Source organism: Phocoena sinus, chromosome X, assembly GCF_008692025.1.
Source record: "Phocoena sinus isolate mPhoSin1 chromosome X, mPhoSin1.pri, whole genome shotgun sequence".
Classification (NCBI taxonomy): domain Eukaryota; kingdom Metazoa; phylum Chordata; class Mammalia; order Artiodactyla; family Phocoenidae; genus Phocoena; species Phocoena sinus.
The window spans coordinates 64,872,652-64,893,826 of NC_045784.1; the positions used below are offsets into that span (position 1 = coordinate 64,872,652).

The window sequence follows — 21,175 nt, forward strand, 5'->3', positions numbered from 1 at the left end:
TGCCTCAGTCAGATGATTAAGATTAACATTGCAGTGATAAGTCATGTCTATAGTACGTACCCTTGATATGATATAATGAGAATGGCACTTAATCTCTCTGGTCTTCCTCCCCCAAAAGACATTATCTAAATCTAATTATGAGAAAAATATCACACAAATCCCACCTGAGGGATATTCTTCAAAATACCCGACAATTCTAAAAGCCGTCAAGGTTATCAAAAACAAGTAAAGTCTGAAAACTATCACAGCTAAGAGGAGCCTAGAAGACATGACAACTAAATGTAATATGGTATCCTGGATAGGATCCTGTAACAGAACAAGGACTTCAGGGAAAAACTGAGAAAATCTAAATAGAGTATGGATTTTGGCTAAAAATAAAAAATCAATGCTGGTTCATTAATTGTAAGAAATGTACCATATTAATGTAAGATATTACATGGAAAATGGTGTGGGGCATATAAGAACTATCTTTACAATGATTCTATAAATCTAAAACTGTTCTAAAATAAAATGTTTATTTTTTTAAATGCAGTTTTATTTCTCTTTCCTATCTTTATAATAGTTTGAATCATCATCATCCCTGTGAGGGTATTTGGCATGTGCTCATTATGATTGAAAGGAAATACTCTTTAGGATCAACATGTTAGGATCAGTCACTTGGTTTTTAAGGCAACCATCAGTGGCCAAGCTCAGCCCAGGGGAATTATGGCTGTCACTTACATGGCACAGACAGAGCAGTGGTGGCAGCGATCTGGCTTGATCAAATGGCACCGGTCACAGAACCTTACGGCTATAGGAAAAATAGGGTGGTTAGCACTGGTTAGGGATCAATATGACACCATATATCTTACTAGCAAATCTGGGTGACTTGTTATACACTGATTACAGGCACTCAAACTCACCTCATTTCAAGTTACCAAGCAAAAGACAGATCACATAAGAGAATTGTGGTATGTATTTTTTTCCCTGTTGGATCAATCTTAAAAGCACCTTTTGGGGGATGAGTGTAAGGGGAAAAGTTTTCATATCTGGATATCTGATCATAAAATTCTGTATTATGAAACAAACTATACTGTCAATTGCTTGAGTTATCTTGGGAAAATCATTTAGCCTCTGTTTATTCCAACTTTCCTATCTGAAAACAGGATTCATAATTTATCTCCTGTCTCCAGAGGTTGGATTGTATGAGGTGGATAAAACTCCTAAAGCATGGTAAAGAAGGTGGTTCTTAGAATAAGAATTTGAAGAATAGAAGAGACATTCTAGAACAAATTAGTTCAATTGACCATTCCACAGATATAGAAAATAAAGACCTGAGCCATGTCAAGTAACTTAAACAAAATCACACAGTAAGCAAGTGGCAAGGCTGTGACTAGTACAGTTTTTCTGACCCTTTAGTTCAGGATTCTTTTCACTTTGTAAGTATGATATAAAAAATCAGTTCTCCTTCCCTCTCTACCTCCTTCCTTCTTTTCTTTATTTCCTTGCATGAAAGACATTTTCCTTTCCTTCTAATTTTCTCTGTGTTCATTGATAGAGTATGACTGTTTATGTGATTATTAAGTGTAACAACTAAAATTATGAAAATTTGAGCTAATATAATAATTAAACCTAAAGTGTACCTTAAGCACACGTAACTGATTCAACATAATGAACTATTAATTCATCAGAGTTTCTGTGTTCATTCTAGCAATGTGGTGGTGGTGGTGACCAAAGTATGCGTATAACTGAGGTAACAAGGAGGGGAGAGGGACATGCATGTTTAGTTCCTTCAACATGTTTTTAAAGATACGGTCAAACACCATTGTCCAGTTTAAGCCACCATCACCTCTAACTTAGATGACTGCAATAGCTGCCTAATTATTTGCTTTCACTCTTGCCCCCTCACAATACATTCTCTACAGAATAGCCAGGTGATTTGTTAAAATCTAAATCAGATCATATCACTCTCCACTAAAAACCTTCAATGGAGTTCCAAACCCTTAGCATGGCAAGTTACTTTTTGATTTTTGGTTGCTCTGCATGGATTGTGGGATCTTAGTTCTTTGACCAGTGATTGAACCTGGCCCCGGTAGTGAAAGCACTGACTCCTAACCACTGGACCACCAGGGAATTCCTGCAAGCTACTTTTTCTTATTAAGGTCTCAGATCAAATGACATTGCCTCAGAGAAGCCTTCTCTATTACTCTATATCATGATCACTGCAAACAAATGCTTCAAGGGTCCAGGGAACAGTGAGTCGTGAGCGAAGAACCTGAGAATTCGTGCTGTGTTTAAAAAGAGCGGCTACTACTCAGCTCTAGCTAATTTTTGCCATGGGGAAATGCAGATCGAATGTTACCAGTGTCTGAGTTTTCAAGAGTAGCCAAAAATTGTGGATTTTCATGCAGAAATATTCTAATTGTTAAAAATTAGTAAAAATGCAAAGTTTTAAAAGACACATTAGAGGTCAAACAGAATATATCTCTGGGTCCAATTCCTCCCATATACTTCTAGTTTGTAATCTCTGCTCTATCGCACCATTCTGTTTACTACTGTTTGAAATTATATAGAAAATTTCCTGTCTGTCTCCTTTTCAATATACTTCAGTATGCATGAAGACTTTTAAATAAACCATAACCACCATGACATTAATGCTCTAACAAAGTAAACAATAAATCTTTAATATCATCTAATACCCAGACTATATTAAGACATCCCCAATTGTCATATGGGATCTTAATAAATATTGGTTGAATAAATAAATGATAAATAGATGAACATAAGTGTCCAACAGTATACTTCCCAAAGCCTTGAAACACGAACTTCCTTATTAGAAACATTAGAATTATTTGTCAAAAAAGCATTCGTTTTCAAATTTTAAAAGGTGGAGAGGGCTTCCCTGGTGGCACAGTGGTTAAGACTCTGCTTGCCAGTGCAGGGGACACGGGTTTGAGCCCTGGTCTGGGAAGCTGCCACATGCTGAGGGGCAACTAAGCCCATGCGTGAAAACTACTGAGCCTGTGCTCTAGAGCCTGTGAGCCACAACTACTGAGCCTGTGCTCTAGAGCCCACGAGCCACAAATACTGAAGACTGCACACCTAGAGCCTGAGCTCCGCAACAAGAGAAGCCACTGCAATGAGAAGCCCACGCTTTGCAATGAAGAGTAGCCCCCACTCGCTGCAACTAGAGAAAGGCCATGTGCAGCAACAAAGACCCAACTAAGCCAAAAATAAATAAATAAATGTATAAAGAAATAAATAAAAGGAGGAGAATTGCTCAGCCAGTACTGTTCTACTCATGCATATGAAAACTAACAATAAAACTCCATAGTGAGTATTACTGAAGAAAAATGAAGACATATCTGCACAATCACTTGTACAAGAATTTCATAGCAGATTTACTCATAATAGTTGAGCACTGGAAACAATCCACTTGAGCATCAACTGGTGAACTGATAAAGAAAATATGATATTCATACAGTGAAATACTACTCAGAAATGACAATGAAAATACTAGGATCCAAAACCTATGGGGTGCAGCAAAAGCAGTTCTAAGATGGAAGTTTATAGAAATACAATGCTACCTCAAGAAACTAGAAAAATCTCAAATAAACAACCTAACCTTACACCTAAAGCAATTAGAGAAAGAAGAACAATAAAAACCTAAACTTAGCAGAAGGAAAGAAATCAAAGATCAGATCAGAAATAAATGAAAAAGAAATGAAGGAAACAATAGCAAAGACCAATCAAACTAAAAGATGGTTCTTTGAAAAGATAAACAAAATTGATAAACCTTTAGTGAGACTCAAAGAAAAAAAATGAAGAGGGCTCAAATCAATAAAATTAGAAGTGAAAAAGAAGTTACTCACTGACATTGGAGAAATACAAAGGTTCATGAGAGACTACCACAAGCAAATATATGCTAATAAAATGGACAACCTAGAAGAAATGGACAAATTCTTAGAAAAGTACAACTTTCCAAGACTGAAACAGGAATAAATAGAAAATATAAACAGACTAATCATAAGCACTGAAATTGAAACTGTGATTAAAAATCTTCCAAGAAACAAGAGCCCATGGCCAGTTGGCTTCACAGGAGAATTCTATCAAACATTTAGAGAAGAGCTAACGTCTATCCTTCTCAAACTCTTCCAAAATATATCAGAGGGAGGAACACTCCCAAACTCATTTTATGAGGCCCCCATCACTCACCCTGATAGGAAAACCAGACAAAGATGTGACAAAAAAAGAAAAATACAGGCCAATATCATTGATGAACATAGATGCAAAAATCCTCAACAAAATACTAGCAAACAGAATCCAACAGCACATTAAAAGGATCACACACCATGATCAAGCGGGGTTTATCCCATGAATGCAAGGATTCTTCAATATACACAAATCAATCAATGTGATACAGCATATTAAAAAACTGCAGGATAAAAACCATATGATCATCTCAATAGATGCAGAAAAGCTTTTGACAAAACTCAACACACATTTATGATAAAAACTCTCCAGAAAGTGGGCAGAGAGAGAGCCTACCTCAACATAATAAAAGCCATATATGACAAACCCACAGCCAACATCATTCTCAATGGTGAAAAACTGAAAGTATTTCCTCTAAGATCAGGAACAAGACAAGGGTGCCCACTCTCACCACTATTATTCAACATAGTTTTGGAAGTTTTGGCTATGGCAATCAGAGAAGAAAAAGAAATAAAATGAATACAAATTGGAAAAGAAGTAAAACTGTCACTGTCTATGGATGACATGATACTATACATAGAGAATCCTAAAGATGCCACCAGAAAACTACTAGAGTAAATCAAATTTGGTAAAGCTGCAGGATACAAAATTAATGCACAGAAATTTCTTGCATTCCTACACAATAACAATGAGAAATAAGAAAGAGAAATTATAGAATTACCATATGACCCAGCAATCCCACTACTGGGCATATACCCTGAGAAAACCAAAATCCAAAAAGAGTCATGTACCAAAATGTTCATTGCAGCTCTATTTACAATAGCCCGGAGATAGAAACAACCTAAGTGCCCATCATCGGCTGAATGGATAAAGAAGATGTGGCACATATATACAATGGAATATTACTCAGCCTTAAAAAGAAACGAAATTGAGCTATTTGTAATGAGATGGATAGACCTAGAGTCTGTCATACAGAGTGAAGTAAGTCAGAAAGAAAAAGACAAATACCATATGCTAACACATATATATGGAATTTAAGAAAAAATAATGTCATGAAGAACCTAGGGGTAAGACAGGAATAAAGAGGCAGACCTACTAGAGAATGGACTTGAGGATATGGGGAGGGGGAAGGGTGAGCTTTGACAGGGCAAGAGAGAGTCATGGACATATACATACTAACAAACGTAGTAAGGTAGATAGCTAGTGGGAAGCAGCCGCATGGCACAGGGATATTAGCTCGGTGCTTTGTGACAGCCTGGAGGGGTGGGATAGGGAGAGTGGGAGGGAGGGAGATGCAAGAGGGAAGACATATGGGAACATATGTATATGTATAACTGATTCACTTTGTTATCAAGCAGAAACTAACACACCATTGTAAAGCAATTATACCCCAATAAAGATGTTAAAAAAATAAAAAAATTAAAAAAAAATTAAGGAAACACTCCCATTTACCACTGCAAAAAAAAGAACAAAATACCTAGGAATAAACCTACCTAAGTAGGCAAAAGACCAGCATGCAGAAAACTATAAGACACTGATGAAAGAAATCAAAGATGATACAGACAGATGGAGAGATACACCATGCTCTTGGATTGGAAGAATCAGTATTGTGAAAATGACTATACTACCCAAAACAACCTACAGATTCAATGCCATCTCTACATATTACCAATGGCATTTTTCACAGAGCTAGAACAAAAAATTTTACAATTTGTATGGAAACACAAAAGACTCCAAACAGACAAAGCAATCTTCAGAAAGAAAAATGAAGCTGGAGGAGTCAGGCTCCCTGACTTCAGACAATACTACAAAGCTACAGTAATCAAGACAGAATGGTACTGGCAAACAAACAGAAATATAGATCAATGGAACAGGATAGAAAGTCCAGAGATAAACCCACACACATATGGTCACATTATCTTTTTTTTTGTGGTAAGTGAGCCTCTCACTGTTGTGGCCTCTCCTGTTGTGGAGCACAGGCTCTGGATGTGCAGGCTCAGCGGCCATTGCTCACGGGCCTAGCCGCTCTGCGGCATGTGAGATCTTCCCAAACCAGGGCACAAACCTGTGTCCACTGCATCGGCAGGCGGACTCTCAACCACTGCGCCACCAGGGAAGCCCTGGTCACCTTATCTTTGATAAAGGAGGCAAGAATATACAATGTAGAAAAGACAGCCTCTTCAATAAGTGGTGCTGGGAAAACTGGACAGCTACATGTAAAAGAATGAAATTAGAACACTCCCTAACACCATACACAAAAATAAACTCAAAATGGATTAAAGACCTAAATGTAAGGCCAGACACTATAAAACTATTAGAGGAAAACATAGGAAGAACACTCTAAAACATAAATCATCGCAAGATCCTTTTTGACCCACCTCCTAGAGAAATGGAAATAAAAACAAAAATAAACAAATGGGACCTAATGAAACTTCAAAGCTTTTGCACAGCAAAGGAAACCATAAACAAGATGAAAAGACAACCCTCAGAATGGGAGAAAATATCTACAAACAAAGAAACTGACAAAGGATTAATCTCCAAAATATACAAGCAGCTCATGCAGCTCAATATCAAAAAAACAAACAACCCAATCCAAAAATGGGCAGAAGACCTAAATAGACATTTCTCCAAAGAAGACATACAGATTGCCAATAAACACATAAAAAGATGCTCAGCATCACTAATCATTAGAGAAATGCAAATCAAAACTGTAATGAGGTATCACCTCACACCGGTCAGAATGGCTATCATCAAAAAATCTATAAACAATTAATTCTGGAGAGGATGTAGAGAAAAGGGAACCCTCCTGCACTGTTGGTGGGAATGTAAATTGATACAGCCACTATGGAGAACAGTATGGAGGTTTCTTAGAAAACTAAAAGTAGAACTACCATATGACCCAGGTATCCCACTACTGGGCATATACCCTGTGAAAACCGTAACTGTAAAAGATACATGTACCACAATGTTCATTGCAGCACAATGAACAATAGCCAGGAAATGGAAGCAACCTAAATGTCCATTGACAGATGAATGGATAAAGAAGTTGTGGCACATATATTCAATGGAATATTACTCAGCCACAGAAACTAATGAAATTGAGTTTTTGTAATGAGGTGGATGGACCTAGAGTCCGTCATACAGAGTGAAATAAGTCAGAAAGAGAAAAACAAATACCGTATGCTAACGCATATATATGGAGTCTAAAAAACCGGTACTGATGAACCTAATGGCAGGGCAGGAATAAAGACACAGATATAGAGAATGGACTTGACACAGTGGGGGAAGGGGAAGCTGGGATGAAGTGAGGTAGTAGCATTGACATATATACACTACCAAATGTAAAATGGATGGCTAGTGGGAAGCTGCTGCATAGCACAGGGAGATCAGCTCGATGCCCTGTGATGACCTAGAGGGGTAGGATAGGGAGGGTGGGAGGGAGGCTCAAGAGGGAGGGGATATGGGGATATATGTATACATATAGCTGATTCACCTTTTTGTACAGCAGAAACTAACACAACATTGTAAAGCAATTATATTCCAATAAAGATGAAAAAAATGATGTAAAAAAAAAGAAATACTACTCAGCAGTAAAGGGAATGAAACACACAAGAGTGTGAATGAGTCTCAAGAACATTATGCTGAATAAAAGAAGCCAGATACAACAGTACATACTGTATGATTCCATTTATACGAAATTCTAGAGCAGGTAGGAGTAATCTATGGTGGAAAACTATCAGAATAATGCTTGTCTTTGGTTGTGGTGGTGGGCTTGACTGGGAAGGAGCATGAGAGAACTTTCTGGGGTGTGGTAATGTTTTCAGAGGTTTTAGTTACACAGGTGTGTACATTTGTCAAAATACTGAATGGTACACTTAAGATTTGTGCATGTTTTGTATGTAAATTTCACCCAAAAAAGAATAATAAAATATTTAGGTAGATGTGTATTGATATCAGCTACTTACTTTGAAATGCATCAAAAAATAAAATGGCTTGCCATCATTAAAAATCTACAAATAACAAATGCTGGAGAGGGTGTGGAGAAAAGGGAACCCTCCTACACTGTTGGTGGGAATATAAATTGGTACAATCACTATAATGAACAGTATGGAGGTTCCTTAAAAAACTAAAAATAGAACTACCATATGATACAGCAATCCCATTCCTGGGCGTATATCCAGAGAAAAGCATACTTCGAAAAGATACATGCACCCTACATGTTCATTACAGCACTATTTACAATAGCCAGGACATGGAAGCAACCTAAATGTCGATCAACAGATGAATAGATAAAGAAGATGTGGTATATATATATGATGGAGTACTACTCAGCAATAAAAAAGAATGAAATAATGCCATTTGCAGCAACATGGATGGACCTAGAGATGATCATACTAAATGAAATAAGAGAGAAAGACAAGTACCATATGATATCACTTATATGTGGAATCTAAAAAAATGTTAGAATTTAACTTATTTACAAAACAGAAACAGACTCACAGTCATAGAAAACAAATTTATCATTACCGAAGTGGAAAGGAGGTGGGGAGGGATAAATTAGGAGTTTGGTATTAGCAGATACAAACTAGTATATATGAAATAAACAGCAAGGACCTACTGCATACCACAGAGAACTATATTCAATATCCTGTAATAAACCATAATGGAAAAGAATATGAAAAAGTATATATATACATATACATATATATATACACACACACACATTTATGTATGTTTAATTGAATCACTTTATTGTATACCAGAAACTAACACTACATTGTACATCAACTATACTTCAGTAAAAAAGTTTTTTTAAAATAAGATATCTTGATGGATGATGGATAGAGGGATGGATTTGTGGACAGATATGTGATAAAGAGATATAGTAAAATGTTAGTGGTGACTCCAGTGGTGGGTATACAGATGTTTATAATTATTCCATCTTGGGTAAATGTTTGACCTTTTTTATAATAAAATGTTGAGAAAAAACTCCACAGTGTTCTTCAGAAGAAAGGAGGAAAAAGTGGGCTAGATTGAGGATATTTATGACTCAGTCTTTCTGAGATCATTGTTGATCTGCCTCTCTAAGCGACTTTGGATGAACTGACCTCCACTCCCAGTTCTTGTGTAAACTGGTAGCTTCTTGGCCATATCAGAAAGCATCTGCTTCTGGACCTCAGGTCTTTCTTCATTTTCATAGCGCTCCTTGTCGGTATAGGACAGGTGGAACTGGAAGGAGAAGTGAGAGGCACGACTTTACTTTCCAAAATTCACAGAAAAGATTAAAAACAATAACTATTTGGATGAAAATATTTGTTACCTATCCTTGAAGCTCAGGTACCAATTTGGTTTATAACTTTCTCTGGATAATTATCTCATTTATCTTATTTGGCTTTTATCTAAATATTCATAAGTCTATGTGATAGGTAATATTGTTTTATAACTAAAGAAAATAAAACTTAGATTAAGTACCTTGTCTATGGTTACACTCACTCAGCTAATAAAAGCAGCAAAACTAAGCCCCAAACCCAGTTCACTTGACCCCAAGACTTATGCCATTTCCACTCCATTATACCATAATACGATATTGCATGTTGATATGTGATACCTTGCTGCCAGGACCCTGTTGATGATAAACTATGCTTCTTATTAAGTTGTGAGTATTTTTCATAGGTGACACTCTTGGAGAAGCTGGATGAGACTACTTGCAACATTGTCTTCACATTCTATAATAATTTTTCAAATGAATAGAAATTTGGATATTCTCACTATTTCAGAAATTTTTAGTCTGGTATGGAGCTTGTTGCCATGTTTGTGCTACACTTTGCTAATCTGGCAAAAAAAAATGCCAACGATTTTCCAAAGTAATACAAACCTGTAAGTTTTCTTCTGTTTGGGCCAAAGGGTAGGCAGAGGTGAAAAAGAGAAAGATCTGTGATCACATTCTCTGGATTTAAACTTAATCTCTGCCATTTAATAGTTCAAAAATCACTTTGGAAAATCAGATACTCTCAACCTAAGTTTCTTTGTCTGTAAAACAGAGGAAATAATACTTACTTCACAAGACTGGTATAACAGTGCTGGATAATAACAAATAATTAAAGGCTCTTTTACAAGTCCAATTTCTTAAATCATTTAGAAATATTTGATATAGCCAATCTTTAAATTTTTAACTATTCTAGATAGTGTGTAGCAGTATGTTATTGTGATTTTAATTTGCACTCCTTTGATTACTAATGACATTCAGCACCTTTTTATGAGTTTATTGGCCATTTGGGTATCTTCCTGTGAAATGCCTATTCAAGTTTTTGTCCATTAAAAAATAATTGGGTTATGTGTCTTTTTTATTATTGATTTTGTAATGATTTGAATAGTAATTTATGTATTTTGTATACTAGTCCTTTGTTGAATATTTTCTACCAGTCTGTGGCTTTCCTCTTTACTTCCCTTATGGTGCATTTTGAGGATCTGAAGATCTTGGTGGGAGTGTATATTTATGCAACCACTTTGGAAAACTGTTTGGCATTATCTACTTAAGCTAAATATGTGCCGCCCTATGACTCAGCAATTCCATTCCCAGTTATATACCTAAGAGAACAATGAGTGTGTGTGTGTGTGTGTATATGTATGTGTGTTTGTGTGTATGCCAAAAGACAGGTACAAGATTGTTCATAGCAGCTTTATTCATAATAGAAATAAATGGTAACAACACAAGTGTCCTTTAATTGGTGAATGGATAAATCAACTGTGATAAGAGAATAACAAACAGCAGTAAAAGGGAATGAATAACTGAAACATACATCAACATGAATGAATCTGGAAAACACTGCACTGAGTGAAAGGCTTACACAAAACAGTGCATACTATGATTCCTTTTTTGTGTGAGGCTCAAAAATAGGCAAAATTAATCTATGGTGATAGAAAGACTAGTGGTTATGTCTGATAGGAAGCTGATTGGGAAAGGGTGTGAAAGAGATTCCTGAGGTGCTGGAAATGTTCAAAATCTTAACCTGGATGGTGATTATATAGGTGTAAATATAGGTAAAAAATCATGAAATCATACTCTTTACAGCTTAGTTCTTGGAATAGAGTATGTATTTGTACAGCAGTAAAATAGTAAAACAAATAAATTAATAAAATATTTAAGATAATTTAAATGTATCTGACTTTTAAAATTGGAAATGTATAAAATCAAACACTCTATTTTAAGAACCATACCTGTGGTGGTGCATTTTTATGGTATCATGTCATTCTAAAGTAGAGTGACTTCCTGTGGGTATGTGGAAATGTATAGGGGAATTTTTGGCTATTACAGTAAATATGGTGCACTCTAGGCATTTAATGGGTGGAGGCCCAGGAAGCCAAGGATTCTGTGATGAACTGTATAGGCACACACAACTAAGAATTTTCAGAACCAAAAGTATATAGGTCAATATTATAAAATGGTAACTAAATAATATAAACTTAATATAAAAACAACTGGGTTTTTTTTTGTTTTCTTAGAAGAACAATTATGCTAACTGGAAAGTATAAAGTTTTATTTTTTAACTTATTATTAACCTTCTTATTGAAGTATAGTTGATTTAAAAGTATAAAGTTTTAAACAATTCTTTTTTAATGTTGATAATTAAAAGTAGCACCTTGGGGCAGCGCTTTAAGTTCGGGGATGGTCTTGGGAATATAACTTTCTTGTGGTATACTGCCCCAGCTTGAAAGGCACAGGCAGTGTTGTTACTGCTTGTATGTGATGAAACGTTGTGGTTATATAGCCAGTAGGCTTTGGTCTGGAATAGGATGTCATGCCTGGATACCCTATTTCTGGCACTAACCAAGCATTTTTGAGGGTTAGAATGCAATGAGCCACTAAATGCACTTCGGGTGGGACAACTGGTGATAGACTGGGATGTATTTGGTATTAGATAAATTAATATCATGGCTATCAAATAGGTCCAAAAGATTCACCTTTTCTTTTTACCCATTAAAAATGATTAACATGTGGTCTTAAATGTTAGACATTTGCAGTGATTATCTAAATCCTGTCATCATGTCACCCAGTTTAGGCCAACAAAATTCCTAATCACTCAGCCTTTTTACTGGTCTACAAGCTTTATAAATAGTGTGACAAGGACAATTATTTTATTGAGCTAAAATTCACATAACATAAAATTTCATTTTAAAATGTACATTTTATAGTGTACGAGTCAGTGGCATTTAGTACATTCACAGTGTTTTGCAACCATCACCACTATCTAGTTCCAGAATATTTTTATCACTCCAAAAGGAAACCCTCTATACATTAAGTGATGATTCCCTATTCCCTCCATTCCCATTCCCTGGCAACCACTAATCTACCTTCTGCTTCACTGGATTTTTCTTTCTGGATATTTCATATGAATGGAATCAAACAATATGTGGCCTTTGGTGTCTGCTGTATTTCAATTAGCATAATGTTTTCAAGGTTCATCCATGTTGTATCAGTAATGCATTCCTTTTTAATGGCTGAATAATATTCCATTGTATGGACATACCACACTTGGTTTATGCATTCCCCTGTTAATGGACATTTGGCTCCTTCCCATCTTTTGGTTACAGTGAATAGTGATCTGTGAACAACTGTGTATAACTATTTGTTTGAACAACTGTTTTCAATTCTCCTGAGTATATACTTAGGAGTAGAACTGCTGGGTCACATGGTAATTCTATGTTTAACCTTATGAGGAAATGAAAAACTGTTTTCCACACTAGCCACGCCATTAAAATTCCCAGTAGCAATGTATGAGGATTCAGAATTCTCCATATTTACACTAACACTTGTTATTTTACATTTTTCTTTCTTTTTCTTTCTTTTTCTTTCTCTTTCTTTCTTTCTTTTTCTTTCTTTCTTCCTTCCTTCCTTCCTTCTTTCTTTTTGTCTTTTTTTTATTACAATTATTTTATTACATTCATCTGAGGTTGTACATATTTGATTTCATGGAATAAAATTCAAAGATGTGAAGAGACCTTCATTATTAGGGAAAGTCATGAACTGATCACAAGATGATATACCTCTAGATTGGTTCTACTCCAGTCTTGTTTTCATATTCCTGCATAGCATTATTCAGATAGCCTTCCTTATTTAAAAAAATAAATTAAGACACTAGCACTTCAAGAAAGTGTGCCCAACTCCCACAGTTTCCCACCTCCCCAAAGTTAACATTTTCCTTGGTTTTTGCCTTTTTCTTATGGTTCATAATTCCTTACTTTTTGTATCAGTTATCTATGGTCACAATAATGTTTCATAACATACAACTTTGAAATCTAGAATAATAAGCATCAAGGTTCAAGGGTCTGTGTGCTGGCAATTTTGGCTGAATTGACTAAGCAGTTCTGGTCCCCAAACTCCCTCACGTATCTGGTAATTGTCTGACTATTGATCCATCTTGGTTGGGATGACCCTGATGACTCAATTCTGCTCCCATGTTTGTGTCCCATCAGGCTAGACTGGCATGTTGTCAAGGTGGTGATAGAAGGCAAGAGGAGAAATCCAAATGGAAACATGTAAGTGCTCTTTCAAGCATCTACTTATCTCACATCTACTAACATCCCATTGGATAAAGCAAGTTACATGGCTAGATGCAGAGAGAGTGGGAGGACATAAGAGGTTATGGCAAAGTTCATGACTGCAAGAAAGCATGAGAAATTGGAACAATTGATGTGATCACTCTACCACACCTACAATCTTCTTTTTCTGCTTCCTGGGCAAAGGAAGACAGCTCATCTGAATAGGAATTTGGCTTGATTCAATATTGGAGGATCACTGACAATTTTTTCCTTTATGTTAAAAAAATTTCCATTCAGTAAAATTTATCTTTATATGATATATGATTCCATGATTACTTTTATTGAAATGTATCTGGCATACAATATTATATTAGTTTCATGTGTACAACATAATGATTTGACATCTCTATGCATTTCAAAATGATCACTACAATGTCCAGTTACCATCTGTCACCATACAAAATTAACACAATATTGACTGTATTCCGTATACTATACATTACATCCCCATGACTTATTCATTTTATAACTGGAAGCTGATGCCTCTTGATCCCCGTCACCCATTCCTCCCCCCACTCCTACCCCTTTTCCTCTGGCAACCTCCACTGGGAATCTGTTCTCTGTATCTATGAGTCTGAGTTCAGTTTTGTTTTGTTTGTTTTGTATTTTAAATTTCGCATATAAGTGAAATCATGTGGTATTTGTCTTTCTCTGACTTATTTCACTTAGCATAATACCCTCAAGGTCCAACCATGTTGTTGCAAATGACAATATTTCTTTCTTTTTAATGACTGAGTAGTATTCCATTGTATATATACCATATCTTCTTTATCCATTCATCCACTGATGGACACTTAAGTTGCTTCCATATCTTGGCTATTGTAAATAATGCTGCAGTGAACATAGGGGTGCATATATCTTTTCTAATTCATGTTTTTGTTTCCTTTGGATAGATACCCAAAAATGGAATTCCTGGATCATATGGTAGTTCTATTTTTAATTTTTTGAGGAACCTCTATACTGTTTTCCATACTGGTTGCACCAATTTACATTCCCACCAACAGTGAATAAGGGTACCCCTTCCTCCACATCCTTATCAACTCTTGTTATTTCTTGTCTTTTTTATAACAGTCATTCTAACTGGCATGAGGTGATATCTCACTGTGGTTTTGATTTTCATTTCCCTGATGATTAGTGATGCTGAGCATCTTTTCAAGTGCCTGTTGGCCATCTGTACATCTTTGGGAAAATGTCTATTCAGATACTCTGCCCATTTTTAATCAGATGTTTTTTGTAATTGAATTGTATGAGTTCTTTATATATTTTGGATATCAACCCCTTATTGGGTATATGACTTGAACATACCTTCTTCCATTCAATAGGTTGGCTTTTCGTTTTATTGATAATTTCCTTTGCCGTGCAGAAGCTTTTTAGTTTGATATAGTCCCATTTGTTTATTTTTCCTCTTGTTGCTCTTGCCTTTGGAGTCAGATCCCTAAAAGCATTGCTAAGACCAATAACAAGGAGCTTACCAGCTATGTTTTCATCTCAGAGTTTCATGGTTTTAGGTCTAACATTCAAGTCTTTAATACATTTTGAGTTAATTTTAGTATTTAGTGTACGATGTGGTTCAATTTCATTCTTTTGCATGTATCTGTTCAGTTAGTCATATTTTAGCCATCTGGTGTGAAATGTTATCTCATTGTGGTCTTAATTTGCATTTCTCTACTATATATACATATACATACATACATATATATATATATATATACACACACACATATGTATTGTTTAGTGAACTATCTATTCAAGTCATTTGCCCATTTTTTAAAGGATAGTCCGTATTGAAAATATTAAGGATCATCTTTTCAGCAAACTGTACTATAACAATTGGACATAATATTAAAAAAACAAACCCTCAATATTACCTCACATCTTACACAAATTACCTCAAAATGGAGGATCTTCAAGATGGAGGAGTAAGACATGGAGACCACCTTTGTCCCCACAAATTCATCAAAAATACATCTATATGTGGAACAACTCCTACAGAACACCTACTGAACACTGGTAGAAGACCTCAGACTTCCCAAAAGGCAAGAAAATCCCCATGTACCTGAGTAGGGCAAAAGGAAAAAGAAAAAACAGAGACAAAAGAATAGGGATGGGACCTGCACCTCTGGGAGGGAGCTGTGAAGGTGGAAAAGTTTCCACATACTAGGAAGCCCCCTCACTGGCGGGAATTGGGGGAACTTCAGAGCCTCAGAGGAGAGGGGAGCAACAGGGGTGTGGAGGGAAAGCAGAGAGAATCCTGCACAGAGGATCAGTGCCAACCAGCACTCACCAGCCTGAGACACTTATCTGATCACCTGCTGGGTCAGGTGAGGACTGGGTGCTGAGGCACAGGCTTTGGAGGTCAGAAACCAGGGAGAGGACTGGGGCAGGCTGTGCAAAGACAGCCTGAGGGGGCTAGTATACCACAGCTAGCTGGGAGGGAGTCCAGAAAAAAGTCTGGACCTGCCAGAGAGGCAAGAGGCCATTGTCATGGGGTCCACAAGGAGAGGGGCAGGCCCACCATATGAGCTTCTTGTTCCGTGTGCTCACAGATTGCAGGGCACCACCTATGCGAGCTCCAGAGGTGGGCGTGAGCCTGAGAGGCAGGTGCAATGGCTGCTGCCACTGCCACCAAGGGTCCTGTGAGCAAACCCAGGTCAATGCCCACACCTTCCTGGGAGTCTGTGCAGCCCGCCACTGCTGAGGGTCCTGTGATCCAGGGCCAACATCCCCAGGAGAACGCATGGTGCACCTAGGCTGTTGCAGCTTCATGCCTGCCTCTGCCACTGCAAGCAGTCCCAGCACATCCCAATTGTGACTGCTGTATCTGTCCCTCTCGCTGAACTGAGAGAGCAAGTGAGCCCTAATTAGTCATTGCTTTCGCCTCCTCTTGCCTGGGCAGGGAACAGACGCCTGAGGGTGGCCCACACGCAGAGGCGGGGCCAAAGCCAAAGCTGAACCCCAGGTGCCATGCGACCAAAGAAGAGAAAGGGAAATCTCTCCAAGCACCCAGAGGAGTAGCGGATTAAACATCCACAATCAGCTTGGTAAACACTGCACCTGGGAATATCTGAATAGATGAGTGTTCCCACAATTGAGCATGTGGACTTTGGGGGCAACTGTGGACTTTGGAGGCAAGTACACACAGGAGTAAGGCCAGATAAGAGTCTGAGCTGGTGCCACAGTGCCCACAGCAGATCCAGAGACCTACCTAGAAGTATTGGAGGACTTCCTGGGTAGGCAGGGACTGGCTATGGTTCACTGTGGGGGCAAGGACACAGAAAGCTGAAGCCACAGAAAAATATTATTATTATTGCTACTTTTAAAAATTTTGTTGATTTTTTATCATTCTTTTAATTTTTATTTACTTTATATATTCTCTTTTATGCTTTTATTTTTAATATATTTTTAATTTTATTTTTTCCTATTTCTACTGTATTTTTTGTTATATTGTAGTTTTTACTTGTTTTGGTTTTTCTTTGTTTTGCATTGTTTTTCTCTTATTTTAAACTATAATTTACATTTTTCTATGTTTACTTCTTTGTTGTTTCGTACATTTTTCCTTTTGTTTTCATCTTTCTCTTGTTTTTAGTTTTCTTTTGATCATTTTTGTGTGTTTTATGCTTTCTTTGCCTTTTTTTTAAGTTTGCTTTCTGTGTTTGATTTGATTTTGTTTTTTTGTTTTTGTTAGTTTAGTTCTTAGTGTTTGTTTTCATTATGAGGTTTGTTTATTGGTTTGGTTGCTCTCTCCCTTTTTGTTTTCTCTTTTTTATTTTTCTTTTTGTGAGTGTATGTGTGTGTGTGTTTCTTCATGTGATTTTATCTGTTTAGTTTTGCTTTTACCATTTGTCTTGGGGTTTTATCTGTTTGTTTTCTTTTTTTCCATGCTATGTGGCTTGCAGGGTCTTAGTGCTCTGGCCAGGGGTTGGGCCTGAGCCTCTGAGGTGGGAGAGCTGAGTCCAGGATGTTGGACCACCAGAGAACTCCCAGCCCTATGGAATATTAATTGGTGAGGGCTCTCCCAGAGGTCTCCATCTCAACACTAAGATCTGGCTCCATACAATGGCCAGCAAGCTCCAGTGCTGGAGGCCTCATGCCAAACAACTAGCTAGACAGGATAACAAGCCCACCCATTAGCAGACAGGATGCCTAAAGTGATATGAAGCTCACAGACACCCCAAACACACCAACGGACATGGTTTGGTCCACCAGAGGGACAAGATCCAGCCACACCCACCAGAACACAGGCACCAGTCCCCCCCACCAGGAAGCCTACACAAGCCACTGGACCAACCTCACCCACTGGGGACAGACATCAGAAGTAAGAGGAAGTATGACCCTGCAGCCTGTGGCAAGGAGACCCCAAACACACTAATTTAAACAAAACGAGAAGACAGAGAAATATGCAGCAGATGAAGGAGCAAGGTAAAACCCCACAAGACCAAACAAATGAAGAGGAAATAGGCAGTCTACTTGAAAAGGAATTCAGAGTAATCACAGTAAAGATGATCCAAATCTTGGAAATAGAATAGAGAAAGTACAAGAAACATTTAACGGGGCTTCCCTGGTGGCACAGTGCTTGAGAGTCCGCCTGCCGATGCAGGGGACAAGGGTTTGTGCCCCAGTCCAGGAGGATCCCACATGCCGTGGAGCGGCTGGGCCCATGAGCCATGGCTGCTGAGCCTGCATGTTCAGAGCCTGTGCTCTGCAATGGGAGAGGCCACAACAGTGAGAGGCCCGTGTACCGCAAAAAAAAAAAAAAAAAAAAAAAGAAACGTTTAACAAGGACCTAGAAGAACTGAAGAGCAAACAAACAGTAATAAACAACAAAATAACTGAAATTTAAAATACTCTATAAGGAATCAATAGCAGAATAACTGAGGTAGAAGAATGGATAAGTGAGCTGGAATATAGAATGGTGGAAATAACTGCCATGGAGCAGAATAAAGAAAAAATAAGGAAGAGAATTGAGGACAGTCTCAGAGACCTCTGGGACAACATTAAACACACCAACATTCGAATTATAGAGGTCCAAGAAGAAGAAGAGAAAGAGAAAGGGTCTGAGAAAATATTTGAAGAAATTATAGTCGAAAACTTCCCCAACATAGGAAAGGAAATAGCCACCCAAGTCCAGGAAGTGCAGAGAGTCCCAAACAGGATAAACCCTAAGAGAAACAAACCAAGACACATATTAATCAAAATAACAAATATTAAATTCAAAGAAAAAATATTAAAAGCACCAAGGGAAAAGCAACAAATAACATACAATGGAATCCCCATAAGGTTCTCAGTTGAGTTCTCAGCAGAAACTCTGCAGGCCAGAAGGGAGTGGCATGATGTATTTAAAGTGATGAAAGGGAAAAATCTACAACCAAGATTAGTCTACCTAGGAAGATCTCATTCAGATTGAAAGAGAAATCAAAGGCTTTGCAGACAAGCAAAAGCTAAGAGAATTCAGCACCACCAAACCAGCTTTAAAACAAATGCTAAACGAACTTATCTAAGCTGGAAACACAAGAGAAGAAAAGGACATACAAAAACAAACACGAAACTATTAAGAAAATAGTAATAGGAACACACATATGTGAATGGAGTAATGCTCCAACCAAAAGACACGGACTGGCTGAATGGATACAAAAATAAGACCCATATTTATGCTGTCTACAAGAGACCCACTTCAGACCTAGGGACACATACAGACTGAAAGTGAGGGGATGGAAAAAGATATTCCATGCAAATGGGAATCAAATGAAAGCTGGAGTAGCAATTCTCATATCAGGCAAAATAGACTTTAAAATAAAGACTATTACAAGAGACAAAGAAGGACACTACATAATGATCAAGGGATCAACCCAAGAAGAAGATATAACAATTGTAAATATTTATGCACCTACATAGGAGCACCTCAATACATAAGGCAAATACTAACAGCCATAAAAGGGGAAATCAACAGTAACACAATAATAGTAGAGGACTTTAACACCCCACTTTCACCAATGGACAGATCATCCAAAATGAAAAAAAATAAGGAAACACAAGCTTTAAATGACACAATAGACCGAATATATTTAATTGATATTAAGAGGACATGCCATCTGAAAACAGCAGATTACACTTTCTTCTCAAGTGCACATTGAACATTCTGCAGGATAGATCATATCTTCGGTCACAAATCAAGCCTTGGTAAAGTTAAGAATATTGAAATTGTACCAAGTATCTTCTGCGACCACAACGTTTTGAAATTAGAAATCAATTACAGGAAAGAAACTGTAAAAAACACAAACACATGGAGGCTCAACAATACGCTACTAAATAAACAAGAGATCACTGAAGAAAGCAGAGAGGAAATCAAAAACTACCTAGAGACAAATGACAATGAAAACACAATGACCCTAAACCTATGGGATGCAGCAAAAGCAGTTCTCAGAGGAAAGTTTATTGGAAGACAATCTTACCTCAAGAAACAAGAAAAATCTCAAATAAAGAATCTAACCTTACACCTAAAGGAACTAGAGTAAGAAGAGCAAAAAAAAAAAAAAAAAAAAACCCAATGTGAGTAGAAGGAAAGAAACCATAAAGATTAGAGCAGAAATAAATGAAATAGAAACAAAACAATAGCAAAGATTAATAAAAACTAAAAGCTGGTTGTTTGAGAAGATAAACAAAATTGATAAAAGTTTAACCAGATGCATCAAGAAAAAGAGGGAGAGGACTCCAATCAAAATAATTAGAAATGAAAAAGGAGAAGTTACAACGGACACCACAGAAATGCAATACGTCATAAGAGACTACTACAAGCAACTCTATGCCAATGAAATGGACAACCTGGAAGAAATGGATAAATTATTAGAAAGGTATTACCTTCCAAGACTGAACCAAGAAGAAGTAGAAAATATGAACAGACCAATCACAAGTAATGAAATTGAAACTGTGATTAAAGGTCTTCCAACAAACTGAAGTCCAGACCAGACAGCTTCCCAGGTAAATACGGTCAAAGATTTAGAGAAGAGCTAACACCCATCCTCTGAAACTCTTCCAAAAAATTTCAGAGGATGGAAAACTCCCAAACTCATTCTATGAGTCCACCATCACCTTTATTCCAAAACCAGACAAAGATATTACAAAAAAGAGAAAATTACAGACCAATATCCCTGATGAATATAGATGCAAAAATCCTCAACAAAATACTAGCAAACAGAACCCAATAACACATCAAAAGGATCACAAACCATGATCAAGTGGGATTTATCCCAGGGATGCAAGGATATATGCATTCTTTAATATATGCAAATCAGTCAATGTGGTACACCATATTAACAAATTGAAGAACAAAAACCATATGATCATCTCAGTAGATGCAGAAAAAGCTTTTGACAAAATTCAACACCCA

General features: G+C 37.1%; 1 protein-coding gene across 2 annotated transcripts in view; it reads right to left on the bottom strand.

Annotated features, from left to right (window-relative positions):
• Positions 1 to 21,175, bottom strand: part of ZDHHC15 (zinc finger DHHC-type palmitoyltransferase 15) — a 126,709-nt gene that overhangs the window by 56,960 nt on the left and 48,574 nt on the right. The window contains exons 4-5 of one of the 2 annotated variants that reach the window (XM_032620914.1): positions 9,300 to 9,420; positions 721 to 790 (exon numbers count right to left, since the gene is read on the bottom strand). In XM_032620914.1, coding sequence (XP_032476805.1) covers positions 721 to 790; positions 9,300 to 9,420 — 191 coding nt within the window. Of the gene's footprint in view, positions 1 to 720; positions 791 to 9,234; positions 9,421 to 21,175 lie in introns of those variants that run through there. The other variant, XM_032620915.1, reaches the window with a different exon arrangement.